General features: G+C 34.7%; 1 protein-coding gene across 1 annotated transcript in view; it reads left to right on the top strand.

The window, feature by feature from the left end:
- Window positions 1-24,701, top strand: part of THSD7A (thrombospondin type 1 domain containing 7A) — a 475,175-nt gene that overhangs the window by 181,944 nt on the left and 268,530 nt on the right. The window contains exon 2 of the mRNA XM_527669.7: window positions 13,049-13,880. Coding sequence (XP_527669.5) covers window positions 13,049-13,880 — 832 coding nt within the window. The remainder of the gene's footprint in view (window positions 1-13,048; window positions 13,881-24,701) is intronic.

Raw genomic sequence — 24,701 nt, 5'->3', positions numbered from 1 at the left:
CACCCAGTTAATTGGATATAATTCCGACTTCCACATTATTATAGGTGACAGTATTGCTCAACTTCCTGCTGTGTTATAACAAAAGTCCCCATTCCTCAAGTTTCCAATAACATCCTCCTCACTTATTTTAAGTCTTTACTGGCAGTCACTTTTAGGGCCTTCAGTCTGCTTCAAGCAGCCTCTCAAAGTACCTTTGGCTTTTACCAACACACTCATCATTGTCCTTCCAGCTGCTGGCCCCTGCACACTTTCAATATGCCATTCCCATGTTTTAGATTTTTGGGTATGGCAACATACCTATTCCAGCCACCATAATCTGTATCAGTTATCTATTGCTGCATAAAATATTACCTCAAAATTTAGCAGCTTATAACCAATAAATATTCATTATCCCATAGTTGCTTTGCATCAGAAATTCAGGTACAGTTTAGCCAGGTGGTTCTGACTCAGGGTCTATCATGAGTTTATGGTCAAAATATTGGCCAGACCTGCAGTCCTCTTAAGAATTAACTGGTGCCAAAAGATCTGCTTCCAAGAAGATCATGGGTCACTCACATGGTTGCTGGCAGGAGGTCTCATTTGCTTTTCCAAACACTGCTTGAGTATTTCCATGACATCATAGATGGCTTCCCCCAGACTGAATGAACCAAGAGAGGGCAAGTCAGAAGCCACATATCTTTCATAATCTAAACTTGTAAGTTATACACAAATATTTTGGCAATATCTCAGTGGTTACACAGGTCATCTCCATGCAATATCAGAGAGCACTATAAAAAGGCATGAACAGCAGAAAGCAGGGACCATTGAAATCATCTTGGAGACTGGCTACATACCACAGCCTCTCTGCATCCTGACAGCATCATACACGGCCCTTGGAAATATTGCCACAGTCTATTTATTGGTTGAAGCAAGCTGCTCAGTCACTGAGATCATAGTGGCCCAGAAGATTTGATGTCATAAGATATATTTCAGATAGATAAAATGGCTATGAGGAATCTCTGGCTACCCCTAATAGAAAAGTGGCAGCACAGACACTTAGGATTTGGGAGTAAGGCCGTGCTTTTTGCAAAAGAGAATTACTCACATCTAGGAGAAGAAAAGAAAAGCATGATACACACACACACACACACACACACGCCACAAAATAGATCCTGACAAGCTATTGGGTCCTAGTAGATACTGCATGTTGGACACTAACTAACTTTTTGGCTGGAGTTGTCTATTCTAAGCTAGCTATAATGAAGCCCACCAAATAAAGTATTTGGTAAGACATAGCTAAAATCCAATGTACAACAGAAACGGAGCATTGGGGATCACGCCCACACAGAACAACAACAAAATAAGTAAATTTCATAAACACATTGCCCAGACTCCCATGGCACCTACTTCTTTTACAGAGAGGACCTTCCCTCGACTCATGGTTCATAAGGGATTTCTTAATACCAGCTAAAAAAATAAAAACTTCAGGCTTAATAGGCTTAGCCTAATATTTTGGCGCTACTTGCAAATGGACAGCTGCAACACAGCAGCCCCACTTGTTATGGCTCTAAAGGATAATGGTGGAGGGGAATCCTCCCACGGGACAGAGCTGGGAGCTTATATTTAGTTTTTCACTGTTTACCAAGGGACAAGTGGCCTAAAATACAGACCTACATGGACCTCTAAGCAATGGCAAATGGCTTATCTAGTTGATTAGAAGTACAGAAGTCTAGATAAATTGCATATGAGTGTTCAATGAAAGTGGATCCAAAGGGCAGATCTTTGTGGACTGTGTTAATGCCCATCAGGCAGCATCTGCATTAGAGGCAGAATTGAGTATCTAGGTAGGGGAGAAATTTTGACCTGTGGATATCAGCTAACCTCTTGCTTCAGATTGGCCATTGTATCAGGGATGGGTGCTATGTATGGACACAGTTGTTAGTATAGGCTTCTTCTCACTGAGGCTGATCAAACTACTACAATTGCTAAGGACCAACCTGTAAGAAGCAGTCAGCCAATATCACACACTTCCTAACACAAATAGAACAGCAATTCATTCTTAGCAAAATTGACACTTACCTGCATATGCATTTGTCTTCTATGGCTACAGTGTCTTCACCACCACCATAATCAGAGGACTTGCAGGTGCCTGGTTTCTTGGTCTTGTATTCTATGTATGAATAATATTGCTTTATTCAAAAGAATATATCTTATAGTAAAGGGACATGACAAGCAGCAATGACAATGAAATCCACTGGACTTTCTACATACTCATTACCCAAAAGCAGCTCTTCTAATTTGAGTAGTAGTATTGCATATTAGAGGCTTAAGTCGAAAAATAACAGATTGCATGATTGGAGAAATGTTTTCCAGGATGAGCCAAGCCAGTAAGCAAAATATGGTGCTGGGCCATAAGAGCCAAGACATACGGGTTAAAACTCTCAGGCGAAGTAGGATTGGCCCTCTCTCCATCATTCCCCTGAGTCACTTCAGGAATTTGTGCTGTCCATACCTACAATCTTAAACTCTGCTGAACTGGAGGATGTAGTTCTAGAGGGAAAAACCTATACTTGCGGACACTGAACTAGCCATAATATTGAGAGAGAGAGTCTGTGATTCATCGGATTTAATGGTAGAATGGTAGAATAAGAAAATCTTAGCGGTGCAAGGGATAAATTATACCAGGAACCGCCTATGTGCTACTTCAAGCAATTTTGTGCAGTGAGGAACAGGAGTCAAAGAAGAAATGTTTAATCATTCTGTTCTCTGGACTGACATTTCTGAGACGCATTTCATAAATCTCCTCAGAAGGTCCCACAAAGTCATAACCAGGCACCTATAGCAGTGGACAATATTATTACATATGCTTGCACTGGCTTTCCCTTGATTTCTCCTTCTCTTACTCTTTTGTGCCTTAGCCCTGCTCCATGGAATTACTTCTAAAGTAAACTATTGCATATAAACCTTTGTCTCAAGTTCTACTTTTGGGGTAATCCAGGACAACATAGCATGCTTTTAAATTTATTAAGATATCACGTACTATTTTTTATCAAAGTTCCCTGAGATAGAGTGAAAATTGTGATAGGACTCCTTTACCTCCAATACCTTGTTTATTTGACTCTCTTAGCATCAAGTCGGACTGTTGAATATGTATTCTCCAAAGGTAGCTCACTTTTGGACAATTGTAATGGAAGATCGGTAGCCTGATATGGGTAAAAAGTTTTGTGCATTTCACATTTTTGAGTGAAATGTTATGCAGTTCTTAGTGCTATTCTTTGACACCAATTTTAAGACAACCTATTTTAAACACTCACAAACATATGCATTTACTAGATTTGCTAGTTGCTACCTTCAATCCATTCTCTAAAGCAGCCTCTGAAGACTTGTCATGTCTTCAAATCCATTGAGATTATATGTTTGTTATGATCAACAATTTCTATTCTTATTTCATAAATACTCTGCTGCCAATCACATTTATACTGAAATCCTATATAACTCTCAAGTTTGCTTTCTGTTTTTTGGTTGTTGTAATTATTTGGGAAGTGGGGTAAGGAGGAAGTTTATGTTGTTTTGTAGATTGGCAGTGCAACTGTTCAAATAGATCTTTTTAAAATTTTAATAGATATTGAGGCTATTAGTACCACATTTTGTTATTTTGAAATCAATATTCTAACACTCTCAAATTCTTCTGAGTTTATGAACTTGAAAGGGAAACATTGACTTAGGAATCTGTTAACTTGAAGAAGAATTTTCTCTAAGAAATTGTTTTTGCATCCCCTTATTTGCATGAGACTTTACTGAAAAATTGGGAACTTTTCATTATAGCACCATAAATTCTCTAACTGAATTGCTCAAATACAGTTTATATAACTACTTTTTTGGGGGTGTTTAACTGCATCCAAAGAAACCACAGAAATATTTGAGTGGTTGATGGCTTTATATTTTCTTCAGATTTACAGAGATTGAACTACTGGACAGAGTAACAAAATTAATCTTGTTTATTTTTTATATCTACTGCTTGATGTAAAGATCAAATGAGATCATATAGGTGAAAACACACTGTACTATACAAATATGAAATAAAACATAGCAATAAAATACAATATAGCAATGTAATCTAGGGATGTGGTATTTAATACACCTCTTATTGTCATCTTTTGAGGCTGTTTGAAAGGTACCTTGAAATCATAAGTATGTGCATTCCTGGTAAAATTGTCTAACTGTGTAGAAAAAATAGACAGAAGTTTGCCTTATAACAAACTTGAAATAAACTTCTGATGCATTTAACATATTTAAATAAAATAAATCTATAAGAAGATTAAACTTTTAATATATGTGTACTTATTAATCTCTGTATTTAAAAATATATTTCAGCCTTAAAACTCAATGAAAGAAATATACTGTTGTTTTAGTGAAAGTCTGCCTATCAAAAACAGAAAATATACACAAAATAACACAAAACACTGATGGGAAATACATTTTAATGGTCAGAGAAAATGTTAGTATCTCAAATAAATATATTGAGAAAAAACATCCATGAGAATGCTGGAAAATATAGAAACCAATTAAATAAATAATTTACAGGAGAGGAAATTATTATGTTAAAAGTCATATGAAATGAAGATTTAACTAAAATAACAGTGGATTTGGGCATATTCATCAAATTAACAAAAGAAAATATTATAATAACCAATGCTGATCAAAGTGTAGTGATAGAATGTAGATTTCTACACGTTTCTTTGAAAAATCAATTGGGCAACATGTATTTTAAAACCTTAAAATTGTCAAATGCTTTGACTCAGGCTTCCACTTTAATGGAGTGTAACCTAAGGAAGTTGTCACTGATACATGAAGACTTTAAAATACTGTCACATGAAAATGTGAATCTTTTTGTGTAAAAGAAAGGCAATTCACAACTTTATCACAAACATTCCTCATACTATTGGTACTTAGCTTATGGGTCAGGTAGTGTTATGAGAGGATAGGAGCTAATGACAGGGTTCATATCGTATTTTTAAAATGAGGAAACCAGAACGCAAAGAGGTTAAGTAATTTTAAAGGAATATTTAGTATAATAGATCCTAAAAATAGATTATTGTGTTTAGCATTGTAAAATCAGCTATACTACTCACTGATTCCTCATTCATTTTCTCATCAGATTTAAACAGCCTGTTCTAATTTTGTACATGTAATTTGACATTCTTATATAATTTCTTATTAAAGTTTAATTACTTATTGAAGGTGAAAGCTCAGCTTGACATCTACAGTGATCTCTCCTTATCCACCAAACTGATTTGTCATTTGAGAGTTATGTTTTAAATTAAGATTAAATTAAAACTCAAGTCAAAGAAGCTACAAACTCTCCTCTTATTTTTCCTTTGAAAGAAATTTAAATCTAGTTTAGATGAAAAACATTCAAAATTTATTTTTGTATATTCAAAAATCTATACAAAGGGATCTACCAGGAAGAGCATATATTCATAATTAAATCAATTCAATTAGTATAATTTTGAATGGGAGAGTATTCTAGGCATTCAGATACCAGTCTATGGGGCTATTTTAAGATGGACATTTAAGACCACATGTTTGCTTCTACCTATGGCAATAAAATCCTTTGAAATGACCAAACGAGTACAAAATAAGCAAAAAGATGTTTCGATGCTGAAAAACAGGGAAGGATATTGTGAATTCTTCATAAGCTTTGATGTCTTTCTGGAAACCACAATACACAAAAGAACGAAGGTAAAGGAATTAAGATTTTTTTTTTTTAGTCAAAGGATGAACCCTCCAAGAAAATAAGCACACAGGATTTCTCCAATAGGAGCTCAGACTTGGAGGAACAGCAATCTGCAAATATTAGAGGCTGAGGGAAATGTGCTCAGGAATTGCTGGTGGAAGGCCAAACTGGTACATTTTGGTGGGCACTTTTGCAATACTACATGTATCAAAAGCTTGAAAGTGTGCAAAAGCCTTTCACCAAATTATCTGACTGATGTATAGCAATGGAGGTTCATTATAGCATTCTTTATAATATTGGAAATAATCAGGAAAGACCTAAACATCCACCGACAGAACATCAGTTAGAAAAATCATGGTAAATCGATAGAACAAAGCACTACGCAAACATAGTATAGATCTAAATGTGAAAATATGAAGAACAAAGGAGATTAAATAACAGTATAGAAGGTTCAATCTGTGTGTGTGTGTGTGTGTGTGCACGCACGTGCGTGTGGTGTATCTGTTGAAATGGAATTATAGCACATTATGAAGTAAAAAAGCAAATTATAGAACAATTAATTGGTAGCACAATCCAAAATTTAGTTTTAAATAAATTTATATTTTAATTGCCTTGTAGAAGGACAGCAAAATATGATGGCTAGGATTAGTTATCTTTAGTTTATGGAATTTATAAGGAATTTTTCTTTCCTATTATTTAACAGTAATTTCTAATCTTTTTACAGGGATTTGGTTGAGTAAAAACAAATAGAAATTTTGTTTTAATTTTGTTAATTGAAAATTTTAAAATAAGATGTTCTGTAGCACTCAAGAGACAGAATTTAGTATATTACTAAGCTGTTTATGTACTCCTTGATCTTAGTAAAGTAGGACATGCTGTTCCATAACCAAATCCAGAAGGGGAAAACACACTATCTCATTTGAAGGATGCAAACATATTTAGTCAAACAAGAAACTGGCTCATCTGAGAGTTTTATAGCAAACAAGCACAAAAAGTAGTTCGCATAATTTCTCATGCTCCTTTTATGGTGTTTATCTTTTATAAGGCTCTTTGGAAGAGTTGCTGGCCACCTGTCAATAATGTGGCCTTTTATAGACTCAACCTTTTATTGTTCTCATGCCCTTGACATATAAAAAGTAGTCTTAGAGAAGTCAATGTAGAATATGGTGGGGAAAGAGTAATTTTAAATTTAGATGGCTGTCTTTTGTAGACTGAAATAAAGAGACAGTTTTGAACGACATCAAGAGAATAGGCACATTATAAAATCCTCTTTAGCAGGAATAAAAATAAATTCATTATTTTATCAACATTTTGTTAAAGTTAGTGCAGAATTATACTTAAAGCACTAGCCTAAGGAAAACTAAGCCAAGTAGCATTCATTTAAAGTTTTTATCGCAATTTTGCATAATTTTACATTGATTCCAAGTGAAAATATTTGTATTGTGAGTCTATCAATTACACACAAGTTTTGGGCATATAAAACAGTTGCTTTAATTTCCTTTTAGTGAAATAAGACATCCAGTGTTTCTTTCTGGATTTACATAAAATCTGTCAAGCTAAGTGTTCTGCACATATTTATTGACCCACATTGTAGAAGTGCTTTGTATGATACCGAGTAAACACCATCCTACAAATCTGTATGCAGGAATACATTTTCATTCACAGGGGGATATTACCCATAGCCTTAAATGGAAAGCTGCCTGTCCTTTATTTTGCTCAATCAGATTCCAAATTCCTTCTAAATAATCATGAACAAAACAATAAAAGAAGCAATTTTTGAACCAATGATAATTCTTGCTGTTCTTTTCAAAAACCAAACACCACTCCCCCCAGATTTTCTACCACCCCTACCTCCCACTCTTAGTAATGTAGGATGCAGAGCTGAATTTTAACATTTACACAGAGACATTTGCTGCACACTGTCACATTGTAATTGGTAGAGGATTTCATATTTTCCTTGATAGAGTTTGCATATTGTGTTTTCAAATTGTACTTTAAAACATTTGCACCCCTTGAAACTTGGTAGTTAATTGGGTTAACAATTCTCAGTTTTCAAGAGGAGTTTTATACACAAATACATGTGTTCAGAACTGGGTGACTTTTCTAAGAAATATGGGGTTTAGAATGGGGTTGACTGTATTTTTTAACCTAATTCTGGAGAGAAGATTGTATTTTTTACAGTTTTTTGGGTTTGGCTTCCTTCTCACATTTCTTTAGCCTTGAATTTTTACTAAATAAATTTCCTCCTGATTAAAAAAAAAAAAAAAAAAAAAAAAGAGGAGTTTTAGATGTGGTCCCTTTTCTATTGAATGTGGTCCTTTTTCTATTCAATTTGGTCTCTTTTCAATGTGTACTTGTGTCAAGACTGCTTGGAGGGAAGAAGTAGACAGCCCTTCATCGTGTGTACTGTGGGGAAGATCTGATCTTTCAAGAGGTTGGTTAATTGGACACACATGCGATACCCAAGGTGCAATGAAAAGATAAGGGCAGTTAAAGCCTACAAGGTGGATGATGGGTTTATTTATTTTATTTTATTTTATTTTAGGTTCAATCATGACTATACTTCCACCTCTGCTTTCACTGGTGCCTTCATGCATTTTGTTGTTTTCCTTTAGCCTCAGTAGATCTTTTTATATATCTCCATGAAGTTTTCTCAGGATATGTTATCTGCTGGTTCTCAATGTAAATATACTTGGAATAAGATAAATCCCACAGTGTTATCTGTGAGTAGCTGGTTAATAAAAATCTGTGGGAATATTATTGAAATGGGAATTGGAATATGTTTATATTTATAACATATGCTTTTCTTAGTTATCTAAGCAAACTTTAGAAACTCTTGTGCCTTATCTATATATAATAGTATTCTTGAATTCAATCTCTTTATTCCCACTGGCACTGACATCAAAAATATAATGCCTGGGATATTAAGATCTATAAACTAACTTCTCTCCCTTCTAAACAAAATTATTGAAGCAATTTATCCAAAAGTAAGCCATGGAAATTAAAAGACATGTTCAAACCATGGAATGTAACAGGTTATTCCATTAAATTAGCAGAAGTGCAAAGCTTTTACAAATATAATTAGCTAATTAAGCATATGTAAAAGGTATACACACACACGTATGTGATGTTCCTGGTATTCAATGAGGAACATCAAAGTAAGAACTATCTTACTTATATAGTGAATTCTAAATTTGAAATAACACTTGTCAATATTTCTATATGTCAAATGGTAATTTTAAATTAAGTGATCAAAAAACTATTTTCATTGACTAACCACCCTCTGTAGTGGGATCAACATTGTGAAAAATCAATAAAGAACTAGGTGATTAGAAACGTTCTTGGTTGAGAAAATTTAGTTTCTCAAAACTAAAGAATGAAGATATACTCCTCAACCCCTTTAGGGAGTGCCTTTTTATTTTTTATAAAGTGGGAAAAGAACATTTGATTCATGGTGTTATAAATAAGATGCCAGTATTGTTAAACTTTTATATGGGCTGTTTTCTTTTATTTCTTAAGGCATTTGTACATCTTGAGTAGAAATAAAATATTATATTTTTATATGTAGCTGAAAATCATTGTAGAAATATATGCTTTTAACTAGCTCTGAAGACAAGAGAATATTCTAGTAAGAAATACTATAGTTGACACCCGTGATCATCTGAAATCTGCCTCCAAGACAATGCTAATTTCAGAAAAACATTGTGCATATTTAGTTATCCAAAATATATGTAATATTACTACAACAGGTAACATGGAAAAATTAGAGGTTCTCAAGATTACACTGCGGTTCTGATTGTAATTAAATATAGATTTGTATTTTTAAGTTATGTCACTAGTATCTGCTTGTGTTTTCAATAACTAGATAAAAATCAAAAATCTCTAGATAATCAATGATATACTGCAATGGCTTAAAGGAAAAGCACATTTTGTCTTTATCCACAATTAATTATGCAAATGGAATCTGTTGAATCATAAATTGATTGGAAGTATTTTCTTGATTTGGTTTCTGATTTTATTCATTCATTCAATAAATATTACTGAACTTGTTCTATGTGTACTGTCTAAAACTGTTGCAGGCGGCAGACAAGGGCCTGTCCTCAAGGGGCTATAGAGTCAGTCTAATGTGATAAACAGATATTAAATATTTGAAAAAATTACTGATTCTACTAACCGAAAGTGTGACTAACATTTAAACATTATGTGAGAAACATATATGGTACTCTGGAAGTGTGTAAAAAGGGAGCTCTCCATAATTTGATGTCAGTAAATGATGAATCATTTTCAAAGCAACCATCTTCTACTTTTATTTTAGAATGAACTTAGAAGTAAGCCAAGATTTTTTGCTAAAATTTGGTTTGTAAGAGTTTGATATCTTCACCAGTCCTTATCTTGTCTAAGGTAATTTTCAGACTTAAGAGTTGACTAGTGTAGCATAGTTCTGTTTCATAGTTGTTTTAGGGAAAAAAGTTATTTTCAGTATGTATGTTTTCCTTAGCAATAACATATAGACTTGAAGTCAATTCACATTTTGTGTACTCAGATTTCTATAATAAAACATTAATTTATGTTAATTAGTAAATCACATCTATTTTATTTTATTTATTTATTTATTTATTTTGTTGCCGAGGCTGGGCACTCTGTTGCCCAGGCTGGAGTGCAGTGGTGCGATCTCGGCTCACTGCAACCTCCACCTCCTGGGTTTACACCATTCTCCTGCCTCAGCCTCCCGAGTAGCTAGGACTACAGCGCCCGCCACCATGCTTGGCTAATTTTTTGTATTTTTAGTACAGACAGGGTTTCACCGTGTTAGCCAGGATGGTCTCGATCTCCTGACCTTGTGATCCGCCCGCCTCGGCCTCCCAAAGTGCTGGGATTACAGGCATGAGCCACAGCGCCCAGCCCAATCACAACTATTAATAATAGTGCTGCCTACCTAAAAATGTACAGTTATGTTTTTTAAGTGACACCCTTATAAGTTTGCTATAAAAAATCCTTTGTTTACACTCTGAGGATAAAAGACTAGTAGCCTCAATCTGATTAGTCAGTCTAATTTCATAATTAATTTTAAAAACTGGAAAAAAATAATATATCAGGAAGTTCAACTAAATTACATCTGGGATTTAGAGTCTGACTTAGTATAAGACACTTATATTTTCAAATTCAGACTTAATGGCATATAGTTTACTCTTAATTTGAGAGTCTGATATAAATATGTCTTTATATGTTGTGTTCAGATGGAAAATAAGGACCACTGTTTTGTTCAAGCACAGTGGGGATGGGGAATAAATGCCAAGGATGTGTGGAATTAATTAGAAAATTTTATACATATTACTGGGTTCTCATTTTGAGAAGTTTCCTAGGTTCTGTGGTTCCCAAAGTGAGTATTTAGAAAAATCTTTAAGAAAGTATCACCAGATTTGTGAATATATATTTTTTCTTTGGCAAGTTAAAAATAAGATTAAAATATTATTAGGTGGATTGCATTTTGACAGATGCAACAAACCCACTGGCTTTCTCCCATAAAGTTTCAATATTCATACTTCAAGGAGACTGTTTCCCAGTCTCCTTGAGTATTTTATATCCCTTATAAGAATGTTACATCACTAATAAGCATGAGTATTTTACATCCCTTATAATTTTTTACATGCAAACTTCATAAAGGAATGATATGGGTATGCCAACTATCCAATATTTACTTTCATGCAATAATGATTAGTTAGCACAATATTTACAGCAAGTCTCTATTCTATTTACAACTCCATAATGCCATTTGTAAGGAAATTCTCAACACACTTTAAACATCTTTCTCATTAAGCAAAATTAAATGTTTAGATTAAATATGATAGGCACATTCTTTATATTTCTTTATTCATATACTAGCAATTGTTATGTACAGAAGAAACTAACTGAGGCTAAAGCTCTAATGTCCAAGAGAAATCATACAACTAAAAGTTGGAACTGGAATCTAAAATCCAGAATGGTTTTGTTATTCATTAAATATTTGAACTCAGCAAATCACTTTCCCTTCTTGTTTCCTGTTTTTCTCATCCGTAGAGCGAATCCATTGACCTACTTTAGCAGGTTTCACATTTCCACAGTAGAAACCTCTTGCAGACATAATCTTATGCATAATCCCCATGTGAATAAAACTAATAATACAAATAGAGTTTTTCTTATAAAAGCATCAATCAGGGAGGACGACAGTAGTGTAAGGGTGTGAGGGGCACTAGAGCCCACCCCACATGTTGGCTCTCACCTTCCCACACAACAGATGGAAAATGGCTTTAAGGCACATCAAACACTTTCTCAAATTCATGGAATACTTTTTGAAAATCATGTAATTATATGAACTTTAAGTTTCTTTATGATTCCAAAATAATACAATTCTCAATTTCATAAATTGGGATCTGTCTATTAAAGTACTGAAAATCATATCATCTACCTTAGGAAAAAAAATAATATATGCGAATATAAAGTTTATTCTAAGAAGGATTTCACAGAAAAAAACCCATATTTCATATTAAAGCCACTGATTTAAGTATCACATCAAACAGCTCTGTAATACCAAATAGTTCATGTTTAAGAAATGAATAAATAAATAAGACCCCAAATAACCTCTCCATGATTAGAAAATTGCAAAAGTCTTTCAGTTACATTTAAATTCCCTTACCCAGCTCTATACTTCACTTGGGAAATGGGGGGGGAAATTTGGCAAATTTAAAGGCAGAATGTGTGTAAATGAAGATTTTTGCTTCTTAGCTTTGATAACCAGAGAGTGAACACTTTAAGCTCTAGTGGCACACATGATATACAACTATTAGACCCTTGCAGTCATAGTCTATGAAAACAAAATATGTTGAAGAAGAGAGCAAGTTCCACAAAATAGTTAACTGTCCAGGAAGAGAAATGCCTGCAGGAGAAGTTCTTCACACGGGGCCATTTTCTTTGCCAGTTACTGAAATGGATTTGATGATTGTGAGGCCGGAGTAATGAGTTTTCACTGTGACTAATTTCTGATGTCCTTTATCAGCAAGGATTTCTAACTACCTAAAACAAAGGAAATGAACAAAACCAAAATTTAGTAATCCCTAAAGGACCCAAAGTGAAATTGTCCCAGAAGTTACCTTATATAGACTCTGTGACACAGTTCCCCTTTTGCAAAACTACTTAGTGAGGATCATTACTTTCCAACAGTCGTGTCCAGAGACCTACTTTGTAACACCTCAGGGAAGTTAACGTACTAGGTCTTGAAAGGTCTTTCTGGAATGTGCAGTAACTTGTAGTTTTCTTCTAGTAGCACTGCTAATTTTTGTGTTATAATTTTTGTAGGTCCATGGGGCCGATGTATGGGAGATGAATGTGGTCCAGGAGGCATCCAAACGAGGGCTGTGTGGTGTGCTCATGTGGAGGGATGGACTACACTGCATACTAACTGTAAGCAGGCCGAGAGACCCAATAACCAGCAGAATTGTTTCAAAGTTTGCGATTGGCACAAAGAGTTGTACGACTGGAGACTGGGACCTTGGAATCAGTGTCAGCCTGTGATTTCAAAAAGCCTCGAGAAACCTCTTGAGTGCATTAAGGGGGAAGAAGGTATTCAGGTGAGGGAGATAGCGTGCATCCAGAAAGACAAAGACATTCCTGCGGAGGATATCATCTGTGAGTACTTTGAGCCCAAGCCTCTCCTGGAGCAGGCTTGCCTCATTCCTTGCCAGCAAGATTGCATTGTGTCTGAATTTTCTGCCTGGTCCGAATGCTCCAAGACCTGCGGCAGCGGGCTCCAGCACCGGACGCGTCATGTGGTGGCGCCCCCGCAGTTCGGAGGCTCTGGCTGTCCAAACCTGACGGAGTTCCAGGTGTGCCAATCCAGTCCATGCGAGGCCGAGGAGCTCAGGTACAGCCTGCACGTGGGGCCCTGGAGCACCTGCTCAATGCCCCACTCCCGACAAGTCAGACAAGCAAGGAGACGCGGGAAGAATAAAGAACGGGAAAAGGACCGCAGCAAAGGAGTAAAGGATCCAGAAGCCCGCGAGCTTATTAAGAAAAAGAGAAACAGAAACAGACAGAACAGACAAGAGAACAAATATTGGGACATCCAGATTGGATATCAGACCAGAGAGGTTATGTGCATTAACAAGACGGGGAAAGCTGCTGATTTAAGGTAACATTTCAATTACTGTTAACTACACAGGCCTGTCTGTCAAGAATCATGAGTACCTAAGATATCCTGTACTATCTAATAACTTCTGGATTACATAGGGGCACAACCTAGGATGAGCTACCCCCAAATTTAAGGGTTCTGAGCTTGTGTGAGTTTGTCAGTGTTGTTTCTATTGTGCCCACATTTAGGCCCTGTATTACTTGAGTTATTTTGATTTTCCTTTCAAAGTCTGGAGCATGAGCAATTCTTCATGAAAAGATACTGCTTCTTCTCTATGTGTAGACAGTGTCGTTTCCCTATAATAGAAAAAAAAATTGCTTAGGGGCTGAAATATTGGGATTTTAAATTCAGATACTTATTTTAGTGAGCTAATAGAAAAAGGCATAGTTGTAATCTCTCCAAGACAGCATTTTCAGAATTACGCTATAAACAAAATCTGCTCTAAACAACAACCCAGGGAGCTATACCTAAGAATAATTTTCTTGCACATTGTATATAATGGAATAACTCCCTCCAGAGAAGGAAACAGCAACCAGCCAAAAATAAGGTAAGTAGAGGGTATTGAATCATGAGTAGCCTCATTCAGGAAACATGTAACCAATTAGCTTCATTTTCTAGACAGAAATTATTTAACAAATTATCTTTGGGTACATAATGACTATATTATGAAAAACTATCTCATGTATGATTTACTTATTGTGAAAATAATTTTCATTGAGGATTATCTGAAAGACATGATGTTCTCTGGGTATTTTGAATTTTGCTCTTGGATAAACCAGACCATCTGGGAGTGGCTTATCTGGATATTTGCATAATTGCTTTTTCAGAAATGTTTATGCAGTTATGATTTGGATTGAACTGAAAAAAATATAGTAACATCAGTAAGAATTGTATATCAGATTTACTGTAGAAATGGTATTGAAAGTGTCATCAACTCTATCACACAGTCTATTCTCTTGATTAAAAAACATATAAGACAAATTTCCCTGAAGTTTCGACCTCTGTGCTTCTGGTGAACCGCTGGATTGTTTTTCTTATGGCCTCTGGAAATCTTGTAACAGACCATATTTGCATGTTAACTTCTTCTGTTAAGAACCTAAATAGGACTGTGTGGCATGCATGTTGTTTATTAACATATCTTTAGCTTTATTTAGCTTTATTTTTTTCTCACCTGATTTTTTTTTCAATCTATTCTTGTCTACTGATTTTGCTATGCATAGATTTTGAAATCTGGTTAAAGTGTTTTTGGAAAAGGATATAGTTTAATTAGATAAACAAAAATTGATTGGTCTGTCTAAGACAATAACTTTCTCTCATCATAGAGTTCTGGTTACTGTTTTTTGGAATTTTTGCTACTCTCTCCCCTCTTTGTATTGATACGATTGCATTTTATTTCAGCTGTACAGTAATTTGCCCTTTTTCCATTCTAGTTCTGGTCCTGTGGCCTTAAATGAAGGCTGTTGTTCTGCCTTCATTCTCCAGGTTTCCTACAACTCCTTAAATGTGTGTGTGTGTGTATGTCTGTGTGTGTGTGTACCTCTGATTCTGTATCATGTATATTTTCAAGTCAATTCCTATTTTGTTCTTTTCTGACTATCCTTATTCTGGTGATTTTCTTATCTCTTTTCCTGAAGTATATTACAGTTATATTAGTTACTTGGCTGACATCAAATAATTGAATGAGTCTCCAAGACAAGTTGAGTTGTTTCCTGCTATCACTGGGTTAGCATGCTGTAGACGTTTAATTTAATGTTGACTACTCAATTAAAAGTGTAATTAGGTTAGTAGCTACCATTGCATAGAGCCTAATATTCTCATCCAGTTGTTTGAATTAAACAAACATATTTAAAACTGCAGAGTTTATTTGTCAGGAACTTGTATTCCATTAGAAATACCATATATAACTTCCAATAAATTGATGGTTGCATATATTTTCTGACTTATTACAGTATAGGTTAAACTTTATGTTAAATATATTGGCTGTGAATATTTCTTTTATATATGAATTATCATGTGTGATCAAGAAAGTCCTAAGGAAGAAGAGCCAAAAATCAGATATTTTGACCTATGTTTTGCTCAGATATTATACCATGATATCAGTGAAGCCAATAAAGTGAAGAGTGAATCAATGACATCACCAAAGCACAGGGCCACAAATCAAGAACTTAGTGATCAAATTTAAAATGTTTTAGCTTCTATTAAATCCAGAAACAATTTTACCATGTAGGAGAATAAAAATAATTTAATATGGCTAAAAATTATATTATAGTAACTGCATAAGTTTAACTAAATAAAACCAAGAATCTGGGGAGGTAGATCATAGACAAAAATAATTTTAGAATTACTGCTCAAATGTTTAAGTTAACAATGATGGATCTGCCCTGCTTTCCACTTTCCAATAGACCAAAATCAATAAGAATGAAAAACACAAATGAAACTCTATTCTGACAGCAGGAAACGGTTACAGTCCCAAACCACAGTTGATACAGAAATTTGGCTAATGTGGTAAAATTAGACACAACTTAGGGAGGACACTTAGAAGGGCATTATTTGTTACAGCTTTCATGAACACTCAGAATCTCTAAGAGTAGCCTGAACTTTCTGAGGGGACAAGCCAATGACACTTCCTTAGTATGACATGGTCTGTGTCAATGAAAAGGGCTGCTGAAGCATACTTGAGTTCTGCTTGAAATCAGAATAGCATAATAGGCAGGAAGCCCACTATGCTATTATTGCCAACAAAAGACTATCAGTTTGACAGACTGAGGGATTAAAGTTTTGACAACTAGTGGAAGAGAATTCTAAATCACTACACATACACTAGGACACAGGAAACTTCCCTGTAAACCAGTGACTTCCAGCCAGGCTGGGTGAAATCTTAGCAGGACCAAGAGATGGTATGAAAGTATACCAAGTGTTTCTCCAAGAAACCAAAGATGTTAAAGGAGATATGGTTTTCTGAATCCAAAACAGAAAGAATTTAAAAACAGAATAAGTTTAAAAGTGATCTGTTAGAGCTCAAAAAAGAAATGGAGGAGAATTATAAAATAAGAACAGAAATGCAATTCACATTAGAAGCAATAAAAAATGGAAAAATATTTGGTGGTAAAAAGAGTCAATGACATAGAGAACAGTTTGAGAACATCAAATAAACTAATTTTTAAAAGAGATAATGGATATGCAAACAAAGGACATTACTATATGAAACGCTGATGTTCCTGAAGATAGAACCAGAAAAATTAAAACAGAAAACACAACAAAATACAAGGATAAGACTTTCCTGAAATTAAAAGAAGACCTTGATTCACACATCGAAATTGTACAAGACTAATATTCTGCAAGAAGAAGTTGAAATAATGACCTAATGGGAGAACTAATATAGATCAACTTTTATGGAGAGAGATAGGTGAAGAGACATCAGACTGAAAGCTGGGACGGTGCTCAATTGTGAAACATTAGAAGCATTCTCTTTAAAGTAAAAAATAAGACAGGACAGCAGATTATCTGTAATGATAAGACCTTTTCATTCTAAGTACCAGTCAATGTACCTGAAAAGAGAAGGAAATGAAAATTAGAAAGCAAGTGGTAAAAATAAGACCTTTTCCCTCAGGTGTTACGATAATTCTGGAATACTCCAGCTAATCAATTGAAAATATAAACAATAAAAAAATCAATCAGGTTGATGTACACAAATATAATATCCAAAAATCAATATATTCCCTAGATGCTTAAAAAATTAAATATTATAATGGGGAAAAATATTAAAATATCTCATTTGCAAAAGGAAAACTTAAAACAAATCTGTAAATACGCTTAACTATAAAAGTTCTGCACTTAACACTAGACTTGGAAAAATAGAAAAGGATGTAGCTGTGCTTGTCTACAATATTTAGTAAATATACCAACTGTACATTGTTACTGTGAAATTTATAAGGGAAAAATAGATGTATTAGACAGGAAAATACTGAAAAATAAAGAGAGAGGAAAGGCTAACTTCACAAGATAATTAAGTGCATTATACTCTATGGTAATAACGATAACAAGTAATATAATAAATTATATTTATACAAACAGATCAGGCACAGCCACTCTTCATTTACAGAAATTTTATATCAATGTAAGGAACTGTTTACCAATTAAGTTCCCAGATCCCAGCCAAGGGCAAACCCTCCAAGCAGGCCTTTCTAAGGATAGGAGTCTCAGGCTGCTGTACTAACTCTTATGAGTGTTAAATAAAATTTATAGGAGGCCATGGGTCAGGATTGAGCCTCCTCGTCCTGCACCAGGCCCAACAGACCAAACCAAAATGGTGTTGCTTATCTAAAAGTTCCAGTCACCAAACTGAAAATAAGTTCTTTATCTGCCTTCTGAGAAATCAGGGGAGAGAGAGGGAATAGCCAAATCCCCAAACAGGCCAATCCTAGCAGACACGATAAGGATTTTTTGTTTGTTTCTGTTTTTGTTTTTTTTCTGCTGTAACCTTTACAGAAAAGTAACTTTGAAATGACCAATCCACGTTTTGTTTTCTGTTCTGCTTTCCTCAGCCCTTTAGTATCTATAAAATCAACCTCCTCTGCTCAGCTCATGGGAATATTTATTCCAACTTGTGGAATGAAGTGTTGCCAAATTCCAGAATTGCAGATAAAACCTATTAACATATTTAAATTTGTTATTATTTTTTTCGCTTGACATAGACAAAATCATGCAGTTATTACCACATAAGGTATGTGATTTGGAATTAAACATGATGAAGTAAAGGCAATTTTACTCCACTCCCCTGCCTTGAAATAACCCAGTAACCCCAATCAAGGAAATAATCTACAGTTTAAAAACAAAAAAAGGAAAATGGAAAACTGAAAAAACGAAGTGTCTATATGATAAATCTGTGCCTCAGAGACAGAGGAAGCTAGAATCTGAAGCATGAAGGAGACCCTCTAAAGCACCCAGTGGCACCATCCATAAAGGTTTATCCAAGGCTCTTCTTATTGGATTATCCCAATCTGGTGGGGGGAAGGGCAAGACACAGGGAATCTGGGGAAGGTCCCTTAAGAGCCAGTTCCCCACCCCAGAATCACAGAAGTGTAGCTGTTGGAGAAATTAAGCAGAAATGTTATTTTCTGGTCTTCTGGCTGAGGTAAGCTGTCAAAGGTAGAATGGAGGAGGAGTAGGGAGAGGAGGCAGCCATCTCCAGACTGCAACAAGCATAGCCTGTGATTGCCATTGCATCCTCACCTCTGGAATGCTCTACCTGATGCAGCTCACCTTCTCCTCAAATGAAGAACCAAATCTGCGTATTGAAGAGCAAGGAACAAGGATGAAATCTGCTCTAAGTAATACTAGAAACATTTAATGGATGTAGTGCCAACTTTTGAAAATGTCTTCCATTTGAACCTATCTTGTTTTGTCGAATTGTCTGACAAGAGCAATTAATGGTAATTATAATTCCAGGAGAAGCATTTCCAAAAAGTGTGGGAAATTCAACCCAGTGAATTCCTGAGGGGATAAGACAGATTTAGGATTTAAAACAGATTTCTGTTGGCTAAGCCAAGAAAAGTAGAACTATCCAGCTTCTAGATAACTCCATAAAGCAGATACTTCAGGCACAAATACATGGGATAAACATAACTGGGTAAAACATGAAGGGGTGAATAATATAATAACCTCTAGAAATATTAACATCTTGGAGTATTTTTATCTCATTTCTGTTACCAAATTCATTTTTCATTTTAAGTCTTTATATAAATTCAGCCTTAGCATTTCAGATAGTAATGAATAATACTTCTTAAAGTGGATTTCTGATTTTTGTTTTCCAGGCCCAGACTTTCTGGCATCCCCTCTCATCTTCAAATTTAAAACTGTTGAGCAGAAAATTGTATTTTTTCTCAACACAGCTTATCTCTTTTTGCCTGGTTCTTGTTTTACCTTAGAATACTAGTTGTTAATTACTCCAAACTTCTGTTTTAGGATTGCTTTCCAGAATGGTGATATCAAACTTGAATATAAAGCATTTGCTTTATAACAGTTGTGAAGCTGGCTGAATCAACAAGAATGGAATTTCAGTAATGGATAATTGGGATAAATAAATAATAAATAAGAATAGTAAACCTATGCATTCATGGCTACAGAGTATTGAACAAGTCATTTACACTTTCTGGGACCCAGCTTTCTCATCTGTAAACCCTACGTGTTCTGGGATAGGCAATGATGAGGTAGAGAGGGAGAGAGCCTAAAAATAAATCTCTAAAAGCCTTTCAACTTTTGTGATTCTAATGAACCCCGAACAAACACCATACCTAAAATTGCAGACATAAAATCCTATATATCTTTCTTGGCAGAGAGTTAATTAATTTTCAACATGGCCTACAGATCAGTTCATACTGAAACATCAGGGTGAATTTCTATGCAGTGCCTATAGACTAAGGCAGCTCTCCGCAGTCGTGGGAGTAACTGCAAGGTTATCACTCAGTTGATGAGCTATATGGTTCCTGAGGGCCCATCCCCACGCTACGACTTTGTGAATCAGTAAAATTGCAAATCTAATCCTAACCTTACCAAAGAGAAAGGAGAAAATTGCCCACTATTTAAAGTAACACTCCTTTTAGTTTGTTCAGAATCCATTTATAAAATTACTACTTCTAAATAGCAGGCTTTTAGATCTTAAAACTTTCTGTTATATCCAAAGCGTCGAGTTGCCCGCCAGATACTCATCATCACGTCTCGCAAGCTTGCCTCGGCTGCCTGTTGGCCACACCTGACTAAACAGAGTCAGTATGCCCATATTCTTTGGTAGATGGTAGATGGCTAAAAAGGACATTTTAGTTTTCTCAAAATGTCGAGCTGACCAGGCAGTATATTATGTTTGACCTTAGAGGTCCACTATCACCTCTTCCCCATCCTGCTCGTGTGTCCGGATGCTGACCTCTGAGCAGTGTATTCATAGGCTTCTGAGCCTTCTTTCTCATTGGATTCTACCAATGGGAGAAAGCAGCAGTATATCAGATGGTGGGAAGAGAGACTATTCCTGTCTGTTCCTGGCTGAATTTCTCTAGCAAAGGCTCCTGCCTCTGTCCAGCAGTCCTCTCCCCAGCTCTAGGTCTACCTCAGATTCTAGTAAAATCCTTTCCCTTGATTCCTTTATCGCCATAGGGTAATAATCTTCCTATAGTTAATAGCTGCAAGATGCTATACCACTCCTCGATGCCTACAATTTTGTTAATAATCCTTTTACGAACTTTTCTGAATTAACCCCTGTGAGTTTACATTGTTTTCTGCTGGCCCTGATTGATAAATAATAGCTATGTTAAAGTACGGTATCAGAACCAGAGAACTGCTTCTATGTCGTTGTTAGTTTACTCATCGACTAATTAATTCACTATGCATTTATTTACTTATTTACCTTTTCATTCCACAAAACTAAAGGCATCAAGACATTCTGGGCACTAGAATATTCAGACAAAAAGACAAAACAAAGATCATAATCTCAAGGATCTACATTTTATTATAGAAATAATGTCACAAAAGAAACAATAAAATATTAGAGGTGCTATGTTTTGTCTACAGAGAGAGAGAGAAAGTGCGTGCAGATAACAACAGAGATAATGAGTTCTTCCTGGAAGGAGGTTGGCAGGATCAAGAATGGCCTCCTAGAGAAAATGCTGCTAGAGTTAAGGATTAGAAGGCATGCACCAGGTCTAGGATGGAGATGGCCAAAGAATATGGGAACAAAAAGAGCAAAGGCACTGAGAATTGCAGCAGTAATTGTTTCTTGTGGAAAAATACTGTTTCTGTAGGTTGTTTCACCTCTGGAGGTTAGATTACAAAGGGAAGAGGAACTAGCCTAGAAGAGAAATGGAGAAAACCTATAAAGGTCTTGGAAACCTATAAAGATCTTGGAGGTCAAGTTTAAATGTTTAGACTTTATATCCTGCAGGTCTAAACATTTCCACATTTATTAGTAACAGGGTTTTTAACACACCCCAATGTATGTTTATTTATTTATAAGTTATATACATTTGCTATTATAAAAGTATATTGCATACATTTTAAAATCACAGTAATTAAAACTTTAACATAAATAAATAAGGAAATAATATTTTGCTAATCACTATGGCGTTATGTTATCTTTAGCTAGGATTGTAAGGCAAATTATTCATGAGGAGGTGCATTATTAATGATAGTGATTTTAGCTTATTTTATATACAGTATTTTATTTTTTATATAAAAAATAAACTATCTTTTTCCAATCAGTTAAAGGGGAGCGCATACATTTTCTTACTCCTACCAAAGGTATTTATATTTATTTCAAAATGATAGAGCAACTAGGCAGTCAGAACATATTCTTCACTAAACCAGCATTGAGACCCAAGACAGCTGGTCTGACCAAAATTATAATTCAAAAATAACTTGACTTCTATTTTGTTAAATTCCCATTGAACATCCCTCATTAACTATGACATCTTTATCTTCAAACTTATGCTTCAGTTTATGTACATCTCCCATTCTGATCTGTTCACCTGTTATTATCCAAATTTGTTTCTATTTACTTCTGCTCTTTTCCTCAACTTAATTTCATTCCTTAAAAAAGTACTTTGCATTTATATTTTGTCAGGTCCAAGATTTCATGAAAAATTGTTAAATATTGAAGGTTTTCTCAGGAAATTTGTGTTATATTATGAAAGGCTATATACCAACACATATATATTTATATGTATACATTTTGTATGTATATATTTATATGTAGGTATATTATGTAAGGCTATATACCAACACATATATATTTATATGTATGAATTTATAATCTATGTAATAACAATAGGTGAATGACTAGACAAACTTTCTTTTTTTAAGTAAATATGATTTTTATTTAATTTTTTTTATTTTACTTTAAGTTCTGGGTTACATGTGCAGAGCATGCAGGTTTGTTACACAGGTATACATGTGCCATGGTGGTTTGCTGCACCTATCAACCCATCTAAGAAAGATGCAACGTTAACCTTAATCGCTTACATTAGGCTAAGACAATGCCTAGAACATAATCAGCTCCCAGTAAATGTTTGTTTCAGTATTAAAATTTAAGAAAATCTTTTAGTTTTAAAACCTGAGTCTTTTAGTAACTAACAGGAATTCAACTGAAGCCAATGAGAAAATGGAACCTTCTAAGGTCATGACAAAAAATAACCAGAACATGTAAAAGAATATCCTCAAAAGATATGTTTTATTCAATTACGATAATATACATTTATACTGATTCCATTTAGGATACAACATTGAGAATATTATTTCAATATTATTGTTCCTGGTTAACACTAAATAATTGCTGTTGCTATATTTTCTTTATAAAAGAGAAAATATACCATTATTAATATCATAAATGTATTCCAATAGTCTCTGAGAATTTTTAAATTTAGTGTCATCTTTTGTCCATTTATAAGTATCCTTACTTATATCAGTGACTCCTGTTTTTATATCTTCAAGCCACAAAGCTCATCACTATCAATTAGTTGGTGTCAGTGATGGCAAATTAAGGGCTAAAATTGTCAATGTCTACCTGTAAACTTCTAACAAATTCAAAAATATTAAACTGACCACCAGGGCCACTTCTTACATCCCAGCGTATGATTATCTCATCATGGACAGGATGTCTTCACCTCTCCTTTTACTTTTCTGGAGTATTTTTAAAATCACATTATTGGGGTATGCTTGATATATGAAAAGTTGTACATATTAAAGGCATACAACTCAAGGAGTTTGGGAATATGACCTTGATGAAATGATCAAGGTCATAAACATATTCATCACCTGCAAAGATTTCTTTCTGCTCCTTTTATTATTATTGCATAATTACTATTATTTTTATTATTTTGTGTTGTAAGAACACCTAACATAAGACCTACCGTCTTAGGAAAATTGAGGTAGACAATGCACTGTTGGTTATTTTTGTTTTAAGTGAGGAAAATTAAATAAAAAGAGGGTCCTAGGTAGTATTTTAAACCTTTGATGGATTTGGGGAAGGGACTAACCTTAAGTCAGATAATATATGTCACTGCCTAATCATCCTCCACATGAACTTGAAATAAGGTTTATATCACTTTCATCACTTTTCCTGGGAGTTTTAGTAATATCTCCTATTTAGTTGTTCTATTTAGCTCTCTTGCTTGAGACAATGTGAGAGCAAGTTTCCTATGGGAGCCTTGCTGCTGATCGGGGCAGTGACCTTGCATTTCCTTGGCAGCAACTGTGATCTTACCCATTGTTTTCATTTATTTGCTGGAATTCTACTGGCTTGATGTGGGTAGTATTGAGTTTCGCTCTGACTCAAACAAGAATAGTTTTAAATAGGAGGAAATACTTTCAAAAGAAAATACAAATTCCCATAAAAGAGGGAATTTAATAAATCATTAATGCATTGTTTGTATAACCTAATTAAGAATATGCTCACTCTTTTAGAGTCTGCTAACACATTATATTAGTAATTCCATGTGTTTTATCTTATTTTCTTCTTTTTAGGCCTCTACTCACACTTTCACCTTGCTATGTTCTTTATTTTTTTTAAATCTCATATTATTGTATTATAAAGGGATTATCTAGCTTTTTCCCAAAAGTTTCATTGAGAGATGCTTTCTTCTCTACTTAGTACAAATATGTGGTCACTGATATTAGATAAAAGATGTGATGATGAAAAATTTGTTTGAGTAGTATTTACCAGTATAGCAATTGAATTGTAAGTGGACAAAATACTGCTGTGCTTAATACAAGAAGCCATTGTACAGTAAACATCTTGGAATATTGACACAAGCACTTACAATGTAACATACTGGAATA

Source organism: Pan troglodytes, chromosome 6, assembly GCF_028858775.2.
Source record: "Pan troglodytes isolate AG18354 chromosome 6, NHGRI_mPanTro3-v2.0_pri, whole genome shotgun sequence".
Classification (NCBI taxonomy): domain Eukaryota; kingdom Metazoa; phylum Chordata; class Mammalia; order Primates; family Hominidae; genus Pan; species Pan troglodytes.
This window is presented reverse-complemented; position numbering and strand designations above follow the sequence as displayed.